The sequence below is a fragment of the Mycteria americana genome, chromosome 12, assembly GCF_035582795.1.
Source record: "Mycteria americana isolate JAX WOST 10 ecotype Jacksonville Zoo and Gardens chromosome 12, USCA_MyAme_1.0, whole genome shotgun sequence".
Classification (NCBI taxonomy): domain Eukaryota; kingdom Metazoa; phylum Chordata; class Aves; order Ciconiiformes; family Ciconiidae; genus Mycteria; species Mycteria americana.
The window spans coordinates 12457014-12472808 of record NC_134376.1 but is presented as its reverse complement, the minus strand read 5'-3'; the positions used below and the strand labels follow the sequence as shown (position 1 = coordinate 12472808).

The 15795-nt window shown below is 35.1% G+C and overlaps 1 protein-coding gene across 5 annotated transcripts in view; it reads left to right on the top strand.

Moving 5' to 3' along the window:
• Positions 1–15272, top strand: part of PARN (poly(A)-specific ribonuclease) — a 64432-nt gene extending 49160 nt beyond the window's left edge. For 4 of the 5 annotated variants that reach the window (XM_075514805.1, XM_075514804.1, XM_075514807.1 and 1 more), the window contains 3 exons: positions 4487–4676; positions 11524–11717; positions 14428–15272. In XM_075514805.1, coding sequence (XP_075370920.1) covers positions 4487–4676; positions 11524–11717; positions 14428–14480 — 437 coding nt within the window. In that variant the 3' untranslated portion in view covers positions 14481–15272. Of the gene's footprint in view, positions 1–4486; positions 4677–11523; positions 11718–14427 lie in introns of those variants that run through there. The other variant, XM_075514808.1, reaches the window with a different exon arrangement.
• Positions 15273–15795: the final 523 nt, after the last annotated feature.

Sequence of the window (15795 nt, the reverse complement as noted above, 5' to 3'; positions counted from 1 at the left end):
GCTATATTTCTGTATTTGAATGAGTGCCATTCATAATTAACTCTGGGGTACTACATGGACTTAACTCCAAGTGAAGGAGCATTAAGAAAGAAAACTAAATACACTAATTTATTGGTAGGAGTCCGTATAACCTGCCTCATTCCTAATCCTAAAGATTGCTCATAGTTTTAAAAGCTGCTGCTCACTGTTTTAAAAACTGGTGGGGGAGGGAAAGCTGTCCCGGTGCTGTCCTTGTTCTTTACAGTGTTCTCTTTTCTGGCTTTCAAATCGGACTATTTTAAGAAAAAATTAATGGTAATGGAGTAATTTTTATCCTATGTTTTTGTTTGCTTGTTTGGGATGTGCTGGTCCTTTTGGAGGTGGACCAAGGTTTCATTTTACCAAGCTTTTCTGTACTACTGTATAGACTAGCGCATGGTTCCAGACCCGTTGCCAGCTCTGCTTCCTTGTTTTAGGCAAGGGATGGCCAGGGAACTGGTGAATGGGGGCGAGACTGGAAACTAATTAGTTTACATGTTCAAATGGAGCAAAGAGGCTGTGATTGGACCAGGTTTGAAAATAAACTGGTTTGACACTAAAGAAAAATGCATTTGACGAGGACTACCCTGCATGAAAAAAAACTGGGATAAAGAACCACAAATGGATAATGGGATTTAGCTTGGTTAAGTTGGGGAAAACTGGTGCCTAATGGTAGCGGAGACAAACAATTTAAAAAAGGAGGTAGGAGTACACCCTTGCCAGAGAAAATAGGAAATAGTGAGTTTAATATTGAAGAACGTTTAGGGTTATGATGGATTGCAAGACCAATATGAGATAAAGACACACCCAGAAAAGACTGAACTGGGAAAAAGACAAATTGGAGAGGGTAGGATAAGAGCAGAAATCAGCAGAAATGTTAGCTAATTAGTGAGAACTCTCTCAAGTTCATGCATCTCTTTCTGAGAGAAGCCAGCAGAGAGTGTGCCCAATGCTTTTTATATTAAGTCAACACTAGAAACTATCAGTAGCTTTCATAATTCTAGTGGGAGAGGCTGGAGAAATGCATTTAAAATTTCTGGCCCAACTAATTAGTCGTGTGTGTAGCAGTGTGATACCTTGAAGCAGAAATTGTCCAGGTATGCTTAAAGGTCTGAAAACTCCATATAGGCTAAAAAAAAGAACATTAATATTGCAATGCCAGTTTCACTAATATTTGACATAAGATAGGTGAATTATGCTTATGCATTGATAAAGTCCCTGGCCACGTGGTCACATGCTGTTTCTTTTAGAGAATTTGATTTATGATTTCTGTGGGAATATGTTAATACATTTGCTGTGTAGGAACCCAACCCTGATTGAATGCTCTGTGTAATGGACAATTTAATTCCATTTAGGTTAATTTAAAAGATACCCTCTGATTTGGGATGTTGAGTCTTTACTTCTGCTTTCTGTTTATAAAATAGGCACGTAGTACTGCTGCTTCAGCTCATGAGCTTTACTTTGAAACACTGGACAATGCCATGATGAAAAAAGTACACGTGCAAACTTCTGATTTTTTAAATGGAGCCCTAGAAGTCAGTAAATAAGGCTGTGGAACCATACAATGGGTAATGAGAATAAAACAAAATACTGAATTAGCTACTCACTAATCGAACACTGTCGATCTGAGGCAGCAGTCCCATGTTTTTAGTATATGATCAGATAAGACTAACACAGCATCTATACAAAGGTCACTTTAAGGCTTCACAGGTGAATTTTTACATTAGTATTTCATAAACGTGAGTGTTTAATATTGCAGCCTTAATCTGTGTAGTTCTGTGTAGTTATTTATATATTGTGCGGTTTTACCTACACAGTTCACTTAAATATTTGTCTATTTATTAAGAGACTTAATGCTGTCAGTGGCCATCTGTCAGGATTTTGCTCTGCATAAGAGCAAGGACTTGGTGAAAGAGTATCTTTGTACACATTCCTCTTGGATCACTCAACATCAGTCACCCTGTTTAATAGCTTGCCTAATAACTAGGGAAGGTGCCATCCTCTAGAAATGTTTTTCCTAAAATAATGTGCAATTACTATTATTCTACTATAAGACAGAACCTTAACTTTATGGCTGCAACTAGTGTAATGAAATGCAGCCATGTGGTGTTGGTTACTAGGTCAGGTTTCTCACAGAAAGATTTGTCTTCTCTTTTATCATTTAAATAAACGAGTAAATAAACCCCCTAAGTTCTCTTTAGTTTGTTAGAACTCACAAAGCATTCTAGCAATGCATTTCTTCTATTGGCAATGCAGAGCGATGTAACTGTTACTTGCTTTGGCAATATGGACAGCATTCATCAAAAAAGCATCAGAGAAAGTGTATTGTAAACTTTTACAGGGAGCTGCTCTTCAGTTCAAGACCATGCAAGATTGATTTATCTGTGTGGCTCCGTAGAATCGTCCCTATGCCTTCATTTCAGTTGTTCAACGCGTGAAGCAATATATTCAGCATATAATTTTTATATTAAATATATATACATGTATATGCATATATTTGTGTGTGTATGTGTAATATGAATGGGTTGCTATAAAATACAGGCCTTATTTCAGGAAAGCAGAGTTGTCTTTGTTCAAAAATATTGACTGTTACACAGATTTACTTTAAAATTATCTTTAGGCTGCATAAGGATGATTCCCCCCACCCCCCCCCTTAAATACAGGCCAGGTTTGTCAGGGAATTAAATGGAAGAGACATAACTTTGGCTCTTAGTTTATAGCAAAACCAATAATGTGAAATGGTTATTGTGTTTTAACAAATCACTATTTATCAGATGATCCATGGTAACTATGTGCTTGATTTTAGCAAGTAAAAATATGCTTGAGTTTAACTAAACAAATTTTACCCCGAGGGATGTGGCCTGGCATGCAGTAACTCCAGTGAGCATTATTAATTCATTCATGATGCCTGCACCATAACTTCATAGGCAATAAATATACTCCTAATTCTTACAAACAGATCCTGTAACTTCACAGTTCAAAACAAACATAAAGGGTGTGAAAGAAGGTATGCATAACATCTCTTTGGTTAGTGCAACAATCTCATGAGGCTATTAATTATAATTGCTGGTATCTATTCTTGGGATTAAAATTAAATTTACAAAGCTGTTGCCCAGTTTTATGTGCGTTTGAAAGACTTTGCAGCAGCATCAGCATCTATATGCTGTGAATGGTATTTTAGGTAATTCATTTCACAGTAACATAGCCAATATGCAGAATAGATGATCTATTCTGAAAGAAGAAAAAACCAAATCCACTCATCTTCCTCACCTTTTCTGAATTGTGATGTTGGAGCTTGCTATTTCTAGTGCTTGGGCTAGAGGTAATACAGAATACCTGTACTTAAGATGATAACACTTCAACTAGAATCAGAAAGTTGGATAAACATCTGAAATTTCTACAAAAAGATTGGAAGTACATAATAAAATCAGGATTTTGTCTCCACTACAATTATGGTATTTTAAAATGCGCAGCCCAAGTATATGAAAAACAATCTGGGTTGGGTTTTTTTTATATTTAAACTGGATTACTGGTTAGTTTACAATGCTTTCTTTCAGTGAGTTAGGCTGAAAACAGCAGAGGACACCAGTTGACAGTCAGTTTAATTTGCTGATTCATCTGTTACAGTGATGGCTTCAGGCCAGAGCTTGGCTTGCAGACTAAAGGCTCAGAGCTGTGAAGATGCTGGGATTTGAAGGAATGTTGGTAAATTGTTGCTGACTGAAGGCAGTGAAAGTTTTTTCTTTATTTTTGAAGTGATTCTAATTTTGCATTGACAAAAATCCTTCTACCTTGAACTTGCAGTCTTTTTTTAGTTAGATGGAGACCAAACATTAGAAAGATACAAGGATGGAACAGCTGGATATTAGTTAAGTGCTGCTTCCACGGATATCTTGTGTAACCAAAAATGCAGCTCAAATAAGCTTATGTTTCACAGCAATCAAACAGAATTTTGGCAAAGCATTGCAAATGTCGTCTTTTCCTGGCAGACTTGCAAAATAAACCTGCTGGGTTAAGTAATGAGACTAAAAGGGAAAAAATCCAGGAAATCTTTTCTTGCCAACAAGAAATCTGGAAGAGGGTTACGACTGAAGAATTGATGGTTTCTAATTTAAAAGAAAAGTCTTAAGTAGTTTTAACCCTTTTTGTATGAAGTCTGACTCTGAGAAGAGTTTTGAATATCTAATTCAAACATACCATGTGAATTTAGGAGAGTATGGCATTTTCTGTTTTGTTTTTTTGGGGGCTGTGGTTTTTTGGGGTTTTTTTGGTTTTTTGGTTGTTTTGGGGTTTTTTTGTTTTTTTTTTTGTTTTTTTTTCTTAATCGGTAGCAATGATACTAGATGTGATTTATATGAACAGAACAAATAGCTCACTGCCTTCTGCTTTTCAAAATAAGTTATTTCAGGAGAGGGCATGCTGTCATTTAACAGTGTTTTGTATATAACATCACTCTTCTTCCCCATAGCTGTAAACACCAGCAGGTATGCTGAAAGTTATAGGATCCAGACATATGCAGAATATGTTGAGAAAAAGCATGAAGAAAAACAGGCAAAGAGAAAATGTACAGAAGATAGTTGGAAGGAGATGGAGAGAAAGCGGTTAAAAACTCAATGCACACCTTATGTTTCCCAGAGTCGATACTACTGTGTTAACAGGTGAGACTTTTCCTGCGTTGCCAACTCTTGTATTTTTATTGCATTTTAATTAGAAGTCTAGCAATTTTCAGGTAGTTCTTAACCAATAGTTGACTTTTTTTCTGTGTATATTTCTTTGCATATAAATCAGTAGCGGTACATCAGCTGTCACAAGATCATAGGTAAAGGAGCAGAGGGAATTTGGTCACAAACGTGATTAAACAAATTTTTAAAATATTGGGATATTGAGGGCAGGTCAAATCACAGCTTCTGACCTTGATATGTAGCAGCACCATTTCTTACAACCAAAATAAAAGAAATATTTTCTTTATTCATTTGACACCTCTGAATGGTTTGTGTCATCTGAAAACTTAGCTGACATCTTATATCCTTGTAAAGGCTGTCTTGGTTTTTGGATGACTTTCCATGGTGATAGTACTGCCACAGAGAAGGGTATAGATTACCATCCTGAGCAGTCCTGATGAAGTTATCCTTATGCTTCAGAAACAGGCAGGCAAATGATGATACTTGCATGGCTTTACATTTTTGGAGTAAAACTTGAAAAGGGTTTTAGTTCATTATTTAAGGACAAAATTAAGTCAGGAGATGCTGGTTTGGATTCTGGTACACTATGTTCCTGTGTGTATTTCTTGTTCCATCTTTACCCTCTGATATTAATGACAGGTTTTGCATATGATGGTAACAGGAGGCTTCTTTCTCAGTCCTCTGTGTAGCTGTGAATGGGAAGGGTCTTTTAGTGTTAATATAAGTATGTAATTAACCGATCAATTTACCCCCCCCCCCCCCCCCCCCCCGAGATTCTATCAATTCTATATAAAAATAAGTTTCAGTGGAATGCATAAGTTGCATGTAAGGTGGTGGTTTTGGTTGTTTTTTGTTTTGTTGGGTGGGGTTTTTTGTTTGTGTGGGTCGTCGTCCCCCCCTGTTAGACAGACCAAATGAGATGGTCAGAAGACCAGCACTGAGGTCTTTCCGCTTCATCTTTCTTGGGAATGCTATGATAAGTTCTAGCTCTCATTATATCTTCCTGTAAATGTTATCTGTCATGTAACAAATATACTAAACTTGTTCTGTTCTTCTCACTTACATGAGCTTATGATTTGCCTAGTTTGCAAAATTAAATGCAGGTGTCTATTTTGGCTAGCTGTCAAATTTTCATGGCTTTTGTCAAGGTGGAAATTCTAAATGTGTTAGAGGCATGTTTGATCCCCAAAAACCATATGGAGGAACCAGGTGATAAAATCCATATCAAATGAAGTTAGTTTAATTGAACTGTTGTACTTAGGAAAACTTGGGAGTGCATGCTGTGAAGAGATGAGGAGCTCTAAAGATTGTCCTGGCACTAGTTTACGTGTGGCTAAGGTTTAGGTCTATAATTAAGTCTGTATTAAATAGTCTGAAAATACTTATCACATCTTGAGTCTACTGCAAAGAAATACTAAGTCCTAGTTTTATTTCTACTAGAGGAAGTATCTCTCCTCAATGAATATTGTTTTTTGGGTATCTCGCAGATTCTAGATAGATGGTAAGAGTGGCAGGTTATGGTTTGAACCACAGACAACTTATTCTTTAACCATATACTTTGGAAAACAGTAAATGTGGAAAGCTGATTTGTTGTAATCTTGCAAACAAGTTTGAGGACTACCACAAATGAATTATTTGGAAAATTGCTGAAGAAAATTTTCAGTGAATTCTTTCCTTAAAATACACTGCAGTGAGTTGTATGCCTAAGCACTTAATCTCCTTGAGAATTTTTAATCTATTTTTTCTAGTGTTGTAAAATTCCACAAGAAGCAGCCTTGTTTTTACATGATCAATACTTAGATAGCCTTGGACAGCAGCCTTTATTTTGTTGATAGAACTTTTTTTGTAACTGATGTTACATGAATTTTTGTTTTCTTGTTATTCCATTAATAAAGTGATTTGGTTCTGTCCCAAATTCCCTTTCATGCAGGTCTTTTGACATGTTTTTATTAATTTTATTTTTATTTGTTACTAGTTAGATTGTGTTCTTCTGTCAACTAATCTTTTGTAGATGTTTCCTCCTAAGTGTAATCTGGTTAAGTACAACATGGAACTGCAAACCTCGTGGTCTTTCAGTTCACTCAAGATGAACATTTTCCTCTTGTTTCCAAAGATATCTCAAAAATATTTATTTATCTGTTTATACACTATATATACCCATTTGTATATAAAATATAATAAATATAACATAAATATTTATATGAAGCAATCAGGACAAATATATGTGTGCATGTATATGTGTGTATATTTGTCCAGATGAATTTGAATCATATATAGTTGAGCACTCAATACTGTGATGTATCCAGCAGCTGATGTCTTATAATAGCTTCGTGTTACTACATCCTTTATTTATTTATTATTTAATAAGCTTACTGCATCAGTCTCTGCCAGGGAGCACAGCTGCAGAATAGCTGTTCCTCTCCATGATGACAATGTATCCTTGCTACTTTTTCATTCAGTAATGAAGTTGTTGGGTTTTTCTTGTAAGGAACTTTTTGTCTTAAATTGACAGATTGGTAAGTGTGTAACAAAGGTGGTTTAGTTCCTGTCTTACTAACAAATCTATAGTTCTGTAATATAGAGGAACTACTCTTCAGAAAATATATTGTAATAGTATTAATAGCACTCACAAGGTAAAATCACTTACAATTAACATATACCCTTACATATAACTTATTACTACTGTTAGATATCAAAATTGATTTTAATGGAAATATGCCTGATTATTAATGTCAGATGGAGAAGTAGAGGAAACACTGATGTATTTGACAAAACTTCAAGTAGTTAATAAGATCCCCTTCTCTACAGCCATTCACTATTCAGAATACACTTTTGAAACAGATGGATCATGGCCTCTTGTTTGTTATACAGTACCAGCTATGTTGTGCTTAGCAAATAACTGCCTGCCAGCTCTGCCATGACTGTTAAATGCATGGATTTAAGATCTTTTCCTTAGCAAAATAGTGTTAAACCATAGCATGAAGAATCAAATAGGGTATGTTCTATGTAAAACTAGATATCCTGCTCTACTTGTAGTTACTTATTCTAATTTTCCTGATCATCATCTAGGAATGAGTAAAATAAAATAAGGCCAATGGCAAAAGACTTACACTAGTATGAAGTACAGGAAAGTGATATATCATTTTGCCTTACAAGTTTTCTAGCTAAAACCAAGAGTGCTGCATCTTCTGTCAAGTCAGGATGCTGTTTGTAGAACCACTTCCTTGAATGTCTTTATTTTGCTGAAGATAGTTTGTCTCCTTTTTGAAATGTTCATGTATTTCTGCTGATGATTCTTTTGCTTTTTACAGAAATGGTTGTTTATAGTGGTTTATTGCTAAATAAAGGATAAGAATTGGGAAATGCTGAGTCCTTAAAGATACGATAATTTGCTTGCAATATTTATTATCCATAGTATTCTAGTGTTATTACAGGAGATTTCACGTGCTCTTAAGCTGCAGTGACTGATTTTTATGATGGGTCAGTAGCTACTCCCCCTCCATGTTGTTCAAAGTGGCAAGAGAGCACAGGGTTTATTGTTTAAATGAAGTTACTTGAAGTTGGGGGTCTGTATATATCCAGGCCAATTCGAGATGCTCTGTTGTGATGGAGGTAAGCAGTCCTTTTAAAAGTAGGACATGCTTTTCCAAAACAGAAAATGTTTAATGCTATGTCATCATAATTGTTTTCCCATAATTGTTTTGCCCCCCCCCTCCACTTGCTGATTCTTTCAAAATAATTACCATAGTACTAGTTGGATTGCTGCTATTTGGTAGCTGAAATGACATTACAAAGTTCATGGGTCGTTTAATCAGGTGGAGTCCGTGCTCTTTCTGACAGTGATACATAAGTCCTCCACATCCTGTTGATTCATCTAACGCTAGTCATACTGCTGGCATTTAACAAAAATACTGTATTCTTTGTTGATTAGGATTGTACTTAATAGGAATAGAAATTGAGAATAAGATCTAGATTTTCTGTTTCTGCCACCTTCCTCCAGTGGCATTCATCCTCGTCAGGTTTGCCTGTGGGCTGGCATTAAAATAGGTCAACAGAAGGGAGAGGTTGAGGAAGGACCTAGGGGAAACTGCCATCATTGAAGACGCTTGGAACCCCACCTACCATCATCACTGACTGATGTGAAAGCTATATTGTGTTCACTAAGTAGATTTGCCGACTGGCAATGCATGATAGGCTTTTCTTGTGGTTTTGGGTTTTTTTGTTTTGTTTTTTGTTTTGTGTCCGTCCCCCACCCCCCCAAAAAAAACCCCAAAAAACAAAACAAAACAAAAAAAACAACAAAACACCCGACCCCAAACTTGGCTAGTAATTTTATTTAAAAAATGAGAACAGTCTCCATTTCAATATACAAAAGAAATTCCAGAACCTTCTTAAATATATTATTAAAAAAAAAAAAAAAATTGCCTGGGTAACTGTACATGTGTGTTTTGAAACCTAAGTGCTACATTTGTTAATGATGTAAGTTTCTGTCTCTGAATGGTTCACGTATCCAAACAGTTGAGGAGTATATCTGAATTGAACAATTACTGATAACTATTAGTTTGTTTGGTTCTTCCACTTTGTTTAGTTGTTTCTCAACAGTCTAAGGAAATTGAGACAGAAATATGGACATACTCCAAAATAGCTGGTATAATTAGAAAACTGAACTTTGCTGTGAGTAGTGCTCTAACTTGTATATACAACCATACTGATGTGCTACTATTGCTAAGTGAATAAATAAAGTTGCTGTAGTCCTTGAATCTTATTTTCTGTCAAAGAATAGACACAAAAAAATCAACCCTCAGCCATCTAGAATCCATGCAATCAATCAATGAATGTAAAATAAAATTAATATTTTGGGAGAAAGCAAGAAATCAACAGTTCTTGATTATAAAATATATATATTTTGGATTTTGTGCTGCCAGTTTTTTGGTGGGTTTTTTCCCCTTTGAGGTACATGCAGGAGGAACATAAGGCCTAAAATTAATTTCTGTTTTGTACTTTGGTACACAGCTAAATGCACACTAAAGGTCAAGAACTTGTTTCTTTTTATTTGCAAAAACTTCTCAAGAGTCTAAGTTGAGAAAAATTAAATTTAGCCATAAGACCTTTCAAAAAGGGAGCTTCTTCCTACAGTGAGTGCAAGTTCCCTTCTAAGAGCCAAGTGCTCATAATATGTCTAAGAAATCCCAGGATCATAATTTATGGCTCTTGAGTTTTTCTTCCTTATGTATTTTTCAGAATATCTTTCCCAAAAGTAGAATTCTTACAAACTTTCCTAAATGTTTTAAAATATATATATAGTAGTTTTTCATTTTCTAAATGCTCTTTCTTCACTAGACTTTTTTTTTTCCCAAACCTAGTTTTTGCCTGTTTTACAATATTGAAGTGTGTATGTAGGATAAACAGTTCTATCCAGCTTTTTGGCTTGCATCTTTTTATTGATGGTAGTTGTGGTGTAACTCTAAAAGATCATTTGTAAGAAAACATGCAAGAAGGCCTTCTGTGTGTGAATGTTTGGAGGAAAAGCCAGCTATTCATCAAAGTAAATGGTGTTTGTGCTCCTAAAGTGGAAGTAAGAGCATGAGGCGTAATCATATGTTTCATGTTTGTTTATTGCCTTTGGACATCCCAGAAAGAGTCTTAAGAGTTTTAAATTGCAAAATATTCAGCTGAAAAAATTCCATTTCCAAGCCAAAACTATACAGCCAAATTTAACAGTCCTTCAGCTGAAACCTTATTGAAACACCGTAATTCCCTGCTATTATTGATTAGAAAGAAGAAATAAAATAGCTTGTAAAGCTTTGTTCTATAACTCGGTATTGATTTTTACTTAAATAAAAGAATAGAACATGACTTAGATGCATACAACCATTTTGTGTAGTTCTTAATGAAAAACTAAAGGTTTGTAAGTCTAAAACTACCTTTTTTTTTAATTGGTTGTTCTAAAATAGCATTAAAATAGACATTTAAGTAGATGATAGTCACATATCTAGAAGTTTGTAATGGGAACTATTTTTTTAATTAACCCCTTTGCTACTGCATTCTTATACTCATGCTAATTTGATTTTAATATTGTCATTTGTTTTTCAAGGAAACTTAACAATAGCATTCCAACTGAATGAAAATCTATGCAGTGTTATTTCAATGTATGCTGAATGAAATGGAGCTCTAAGTTCATCTTCCTACTGTATTAATCAGCGTTCATTCAAATACTACCTATGAAATGAGTGTGCAATTTTTTATGCTTTTTATTTTACCAGCCTGTTGGATGGTAGGACTCTTCACTTCAAGGCCTGATTTAAAGTTTATTGTATGGAGCTTGATGGTTTTCTCTACCTTTATATAATAGAAATGCTTTTAAAACTGCTTATAGTTCCAGGAGAGAGGATGAAGTTAGCATGTAGAATCCTTCAATATCAAGATGTGTATTTGAGGCTTAACAGTTGTATATAACTTAGAGGCTATTGAGAATGCTTTACAAGAGCTTTCATAACTAAGAGAATAAAAATTAAAATTAAGCAGGGATAGAGAACAGCTTTAATTACATTTGAGTTGAGTGATCTCATCAGAATAGCAGCTACGCCTGAGACATCTACAGTACAAAGAATGAGTAACTTCATCTACATAAGATCGGATTAGATAGCCAACTTAAGGAATCTTATAGTTAAGTAAGATCTTCCAGATTATGTAATTTCATGGTACGCCACTTACTAGAGTTTATTCTACTGCTTTCATAAGCATTTAGTAGATGTACAACAGCTTGTACCTATGTAATAGTTATTCATGACTTGTTCATAGTCATATTTCTTCTACACTTCAGTTTTACAGGTACCAGTACAGTGGGAAAGAGAAGCATGAGTCCTATTCAGGAAGAAACTGGTTCTGATGATATGGAAGAGGGAGAAGGCCAAGATCCAGAATATGATCAGACAGACTCCTGTGCAGAGTCCCTTCCAGATGGTAAGAAGAGAGCCAAGAAGTTCAAAAAGATCAAGACAGAACAAATTCCAGCAGGTAAGCACAGTGTTTGTGCGCATAGCTTTCTGTTCTGTTTGGAACTACCCTAGGCCTGAACAGAACTGAAGTTGTTTTCTTGAATGTCTTAACTTTTATGGACTTCTATGAATGTAATGCAATAAGTCACTCTTACAAGTTATTTTGCAATAAGTTATTTAAACTGAAGATTGCATCATACAAAACGTGTAAACACAAAAAACCAAAAACCCCACAAACAAACAAACAAAACCCCACCTGAGACCAACCAAAGGAAGCAGGATGTAGTTGGTATCTTACTTGCTTACTTTCTTCCTTAAAATAAAGCTCTTTGAATATTTTTATCTATTCTTAATATCTTTTTTTATGTGACTTTCTAGTTAAGGTTACCCAATGCTTTTTGCATATCATAAGCAAAATTTAAGGAATTCTGGCAGTAGGATTCCAGAGTAGATTTCCCTGTTAATCCAGTACTTTATCACGGAATGTAAAGTTAACTTAATGTGGACATTTTCCCTTAAGCTTGATTGGAGATTGGATGGAGTCATGGCATAATTGAATGCACGTAGCTTGACCTGCCAGATGTGTTATTAGACAACCTCTGTTGCTTGCAAATGAGTCCAGTTTCAATAAACCTACCTGCTGCCCTGAAAGCTAATATATGTGCCCTTTTAAGTAGCACTTTGAGACTATATATCCTCATAATACTGTACTAACAACCCTTATTTACAGTTATTTGTGAGATAAGATATTTCTGTAAGTTGAGAAAACAATGGACTTTCTCAATATGGTCAGAATATTATTTACCTCTACCATTAAGCCAAAACTTTGACAGTCTGCCTGCCTGCCCCTCACCACTCCTCTGGCACACCTCTTGCCACAATGCTGTTTTAGATTGAGCGCAGTTTGACCCAGTCAGACTGCTGTTTTACATCCCCTGGTACAAATAACTAGGCTGCAACTCTACTGAAACCCTTTTCTCTCTAGAACACTTCCTGAGAACGTGTCAACTTTCTGAGACAACTCAATGAAGGAGTAAACTGCCAGACAGATGCTGATCTACTGGGCTGTTAAACTTACACAGGCCATTTAGCTTTCTGGGTGCTTTGCATTTATGAATCACTTAGCTGTGGTTTTTTTTTTTCTGATAACACTTGACAAGATGGTGATGAAAAGTGAGTGTGTTTAAAATCCCTTCCAAACATTTTGGACAGGTGGATCATAGTTACCCTTAACAGTTCTTGCAGTCTACCACATGCTCTGAGTAAGCCTTTGCTTATTTGAAAGGCTTACTGGACTGTGAGCAGATCATTCACATTTCATGGACTGCTAGTTGTTGAAGCTTGAGGAATCTCACTTTCAGGAGATGCAGGTTTTGAAAAGTAGAAGAAATAGTAGGTCTTTGCTGTAAAAGTGTCAAATTGTGGATTTCCCCAAGTGATAAAATTTTTTTCTTCTATGTGTTATATAAATTGGTTTTTTAATCTGATTTGGAACTCACAATGCTTGAAAAATCAATAGTGTTTATAATACAAATTATAAACCCAAATAATCTTTTTCTTTCTTCTAAAAACTATTTTGATGTATACATTAGTATGTGCAGTGTTCTGTGTGGTGTTTGTAACCATAGCCTTTATTGTTCTTTATTTGGTTGAAGACTTTTCACCTAGGATTGATGTAAGAGGGTTTTTGCAGACTTTAATACCTACATATTTTTTAGCGAAAGTACTTTGAACTGTATGTCTGACTAAACACAGGCAGGTGACAATCGGATGACTATGTTTCACCTCATGTTTTTGCTATGTTGTGTGAGTTATTGCAGCCTGTACAAAAACCCCAAAATTAAATAACCTTAGGTCACATGAATTTAAACCTCAAAAGATTTGATTTTTGTTGATCTGTTTACTGTTGATTTCATTTCAACTTTTGTTAGTAATTACTTGCAGAAATTGATTAGACTATATTAAAAAAATTGTCATGTCTTAATTATTGGTCATCTGGAGCACTGCTGGTATTGAAGTATATTCAAATATTAATAGTTAAAACTTCATTTCAATATCTGCTCTAGCCACTCTTATCCAGAAAGTGGTATTGTATACCAAGCATCCTTTCTCCTGATTTGGTAGAGTAAAATTTTTCTTAGCTGATTCAAAAGCTGTGCTTGGAAGTTGCTTTCTTCTTGTAGTTCAATAGGTAATTGGGCCATGCGAGCATATGCAAAATGACAAGACTGTCTACTGTAATTCCAAGTATAAAATTCATGCTCTGTATTTGGCATTAAGGAAATACGCATTATCGGTATTAGTGTGATTCATTTTTCTTGTCCAATTAATTTGGGCTGGAAATATTCTTTACTGTCTTAACTGCCTTAAACAAGAATAACTGCAAGTACACTTGGAAAAATAGTATTATTTAACATTGTCATCCCAGTTATTGCAAAAACAAAATTACTTGGATTGAAAATATTCATTAATTGCAAAATGTAATATTTACCATTTGGGTAAGAATCTTGACATTAACTTTTTTTTTTTAGTGCCTATACTCATAAACAGTCTCTTGGTTTCCCTTTGTAAATATTGGCTTGCCAGTAATGTATCTAGAGCCTTGCTCTAGAGGAGAAAATATGTCTTTGTATGCTCCAAAAGAATAAGATTCTTGATTTAATTTTTATTCCTATCAGTGTTTGTATATTGAAGTCTTCAATATATTGTTTTGTGACTCTGTCTTTTAGGAACCCTCACAACTAGTTCTACTGGAATTTTTGAAGTCCCTGAAACATGGTAGGAAACAACTGCCTTAACAAGTGGAATTGATTGAAAGCAGTTACGAGAATACACCTCTTGGAAGCCATACTTTATTTAAATAAAGTGGTGTTAACAAAGCAGTATGTGTCCTGAAAATCAGTTTAATTATTTTAAACTGTTTATTGAACAATCACTGTCAATTTTACTTGTGTGTATATTAACTAGTATATGATTCATTGTTGATCATGTGAAATCCTTGCTGTCGTAAATGATGTTAGATTTAAGAAGCAAGACTAAATGTATTTTTGTCACCTACTTTGGCATGCTGGCTATGAAATGTACAAAAAGAACTGGCACTCTGATTTCATGCTAGGCTGTTTCCTGTGCTTGAGGGGAGTTACCACAAATCTCCCAATCTTTAGCTATTTTTTCTGGCAATATCAGTATGCTGTCAACATTCTTGAAACAGGTAGAACTGCCATTTTGCATATTGCTTTCTACCAGTTACTTTATCTGGAAGTCTTTTTTAGTTTTCTGTTCTCTACCCCCCACGCCCTGTGCAGCCAGTATTCATCTAAATACCAACTTTACGCATACCTTATCCTTTCAAAAAACTGTAACTTGCAAGTTTCTCAAACATTAATTTCCTGGTGGGAGGTAGGGTTTTTTGTTTTCACATCTGTTGCTGTTTTCATTCTTAAGTCTTGATCTGTTTCTTCCCTCCTTCTTCCCCAGCTTGTGGGGTTTTTGTAAAAAATGTTTTTTGGTACCTGTGACAAACCTGCTAACTGCACCAGCCCTTTATTTGTTTAAAAAAGGATCTGCATTGGTCAATTTCAGAAAATGTTTGATATTTAACATTTTTGTATCATGGAAATAAAAAAAAAATGTATTTCCATAAAATGAAAATTAAAGACATTTTCTTAGAACTGGTTTGTTTTTATTAGCTTCTGAAATGTTTTTAGTGAACTCTTCTTTTTTCTTCATAATATAACAATTTTTTTGTCAGCCTGTGATTAGCATACCCTTTTGGTCCATGGACTACTTTCAAGATATTTGTGAAATGTAACCAAGAAAAGCAAGCCTGTTGTCGTAAGATTTAAATTGCTCTGCGTTTCCCTGGGGGGGGGGGGGGGGGAGGAGGGGAGAAGAGAGTTCTGCAAATCAGCAAGTTTAAAACTATTGTTGTGGAAGAGTGGAATATTAAGAAGGCTTCATCAGATTGTATTTACATTGGAGTGGGAACCACTGTCATTTAAACAATGCAATAACCTGTTTGAAGTTATGCCAAAACTTGTGGTTTTTTAAATGATTGAGAGCTATCTTGAACTTGATTGCAAAGGGGAAAATTTAAG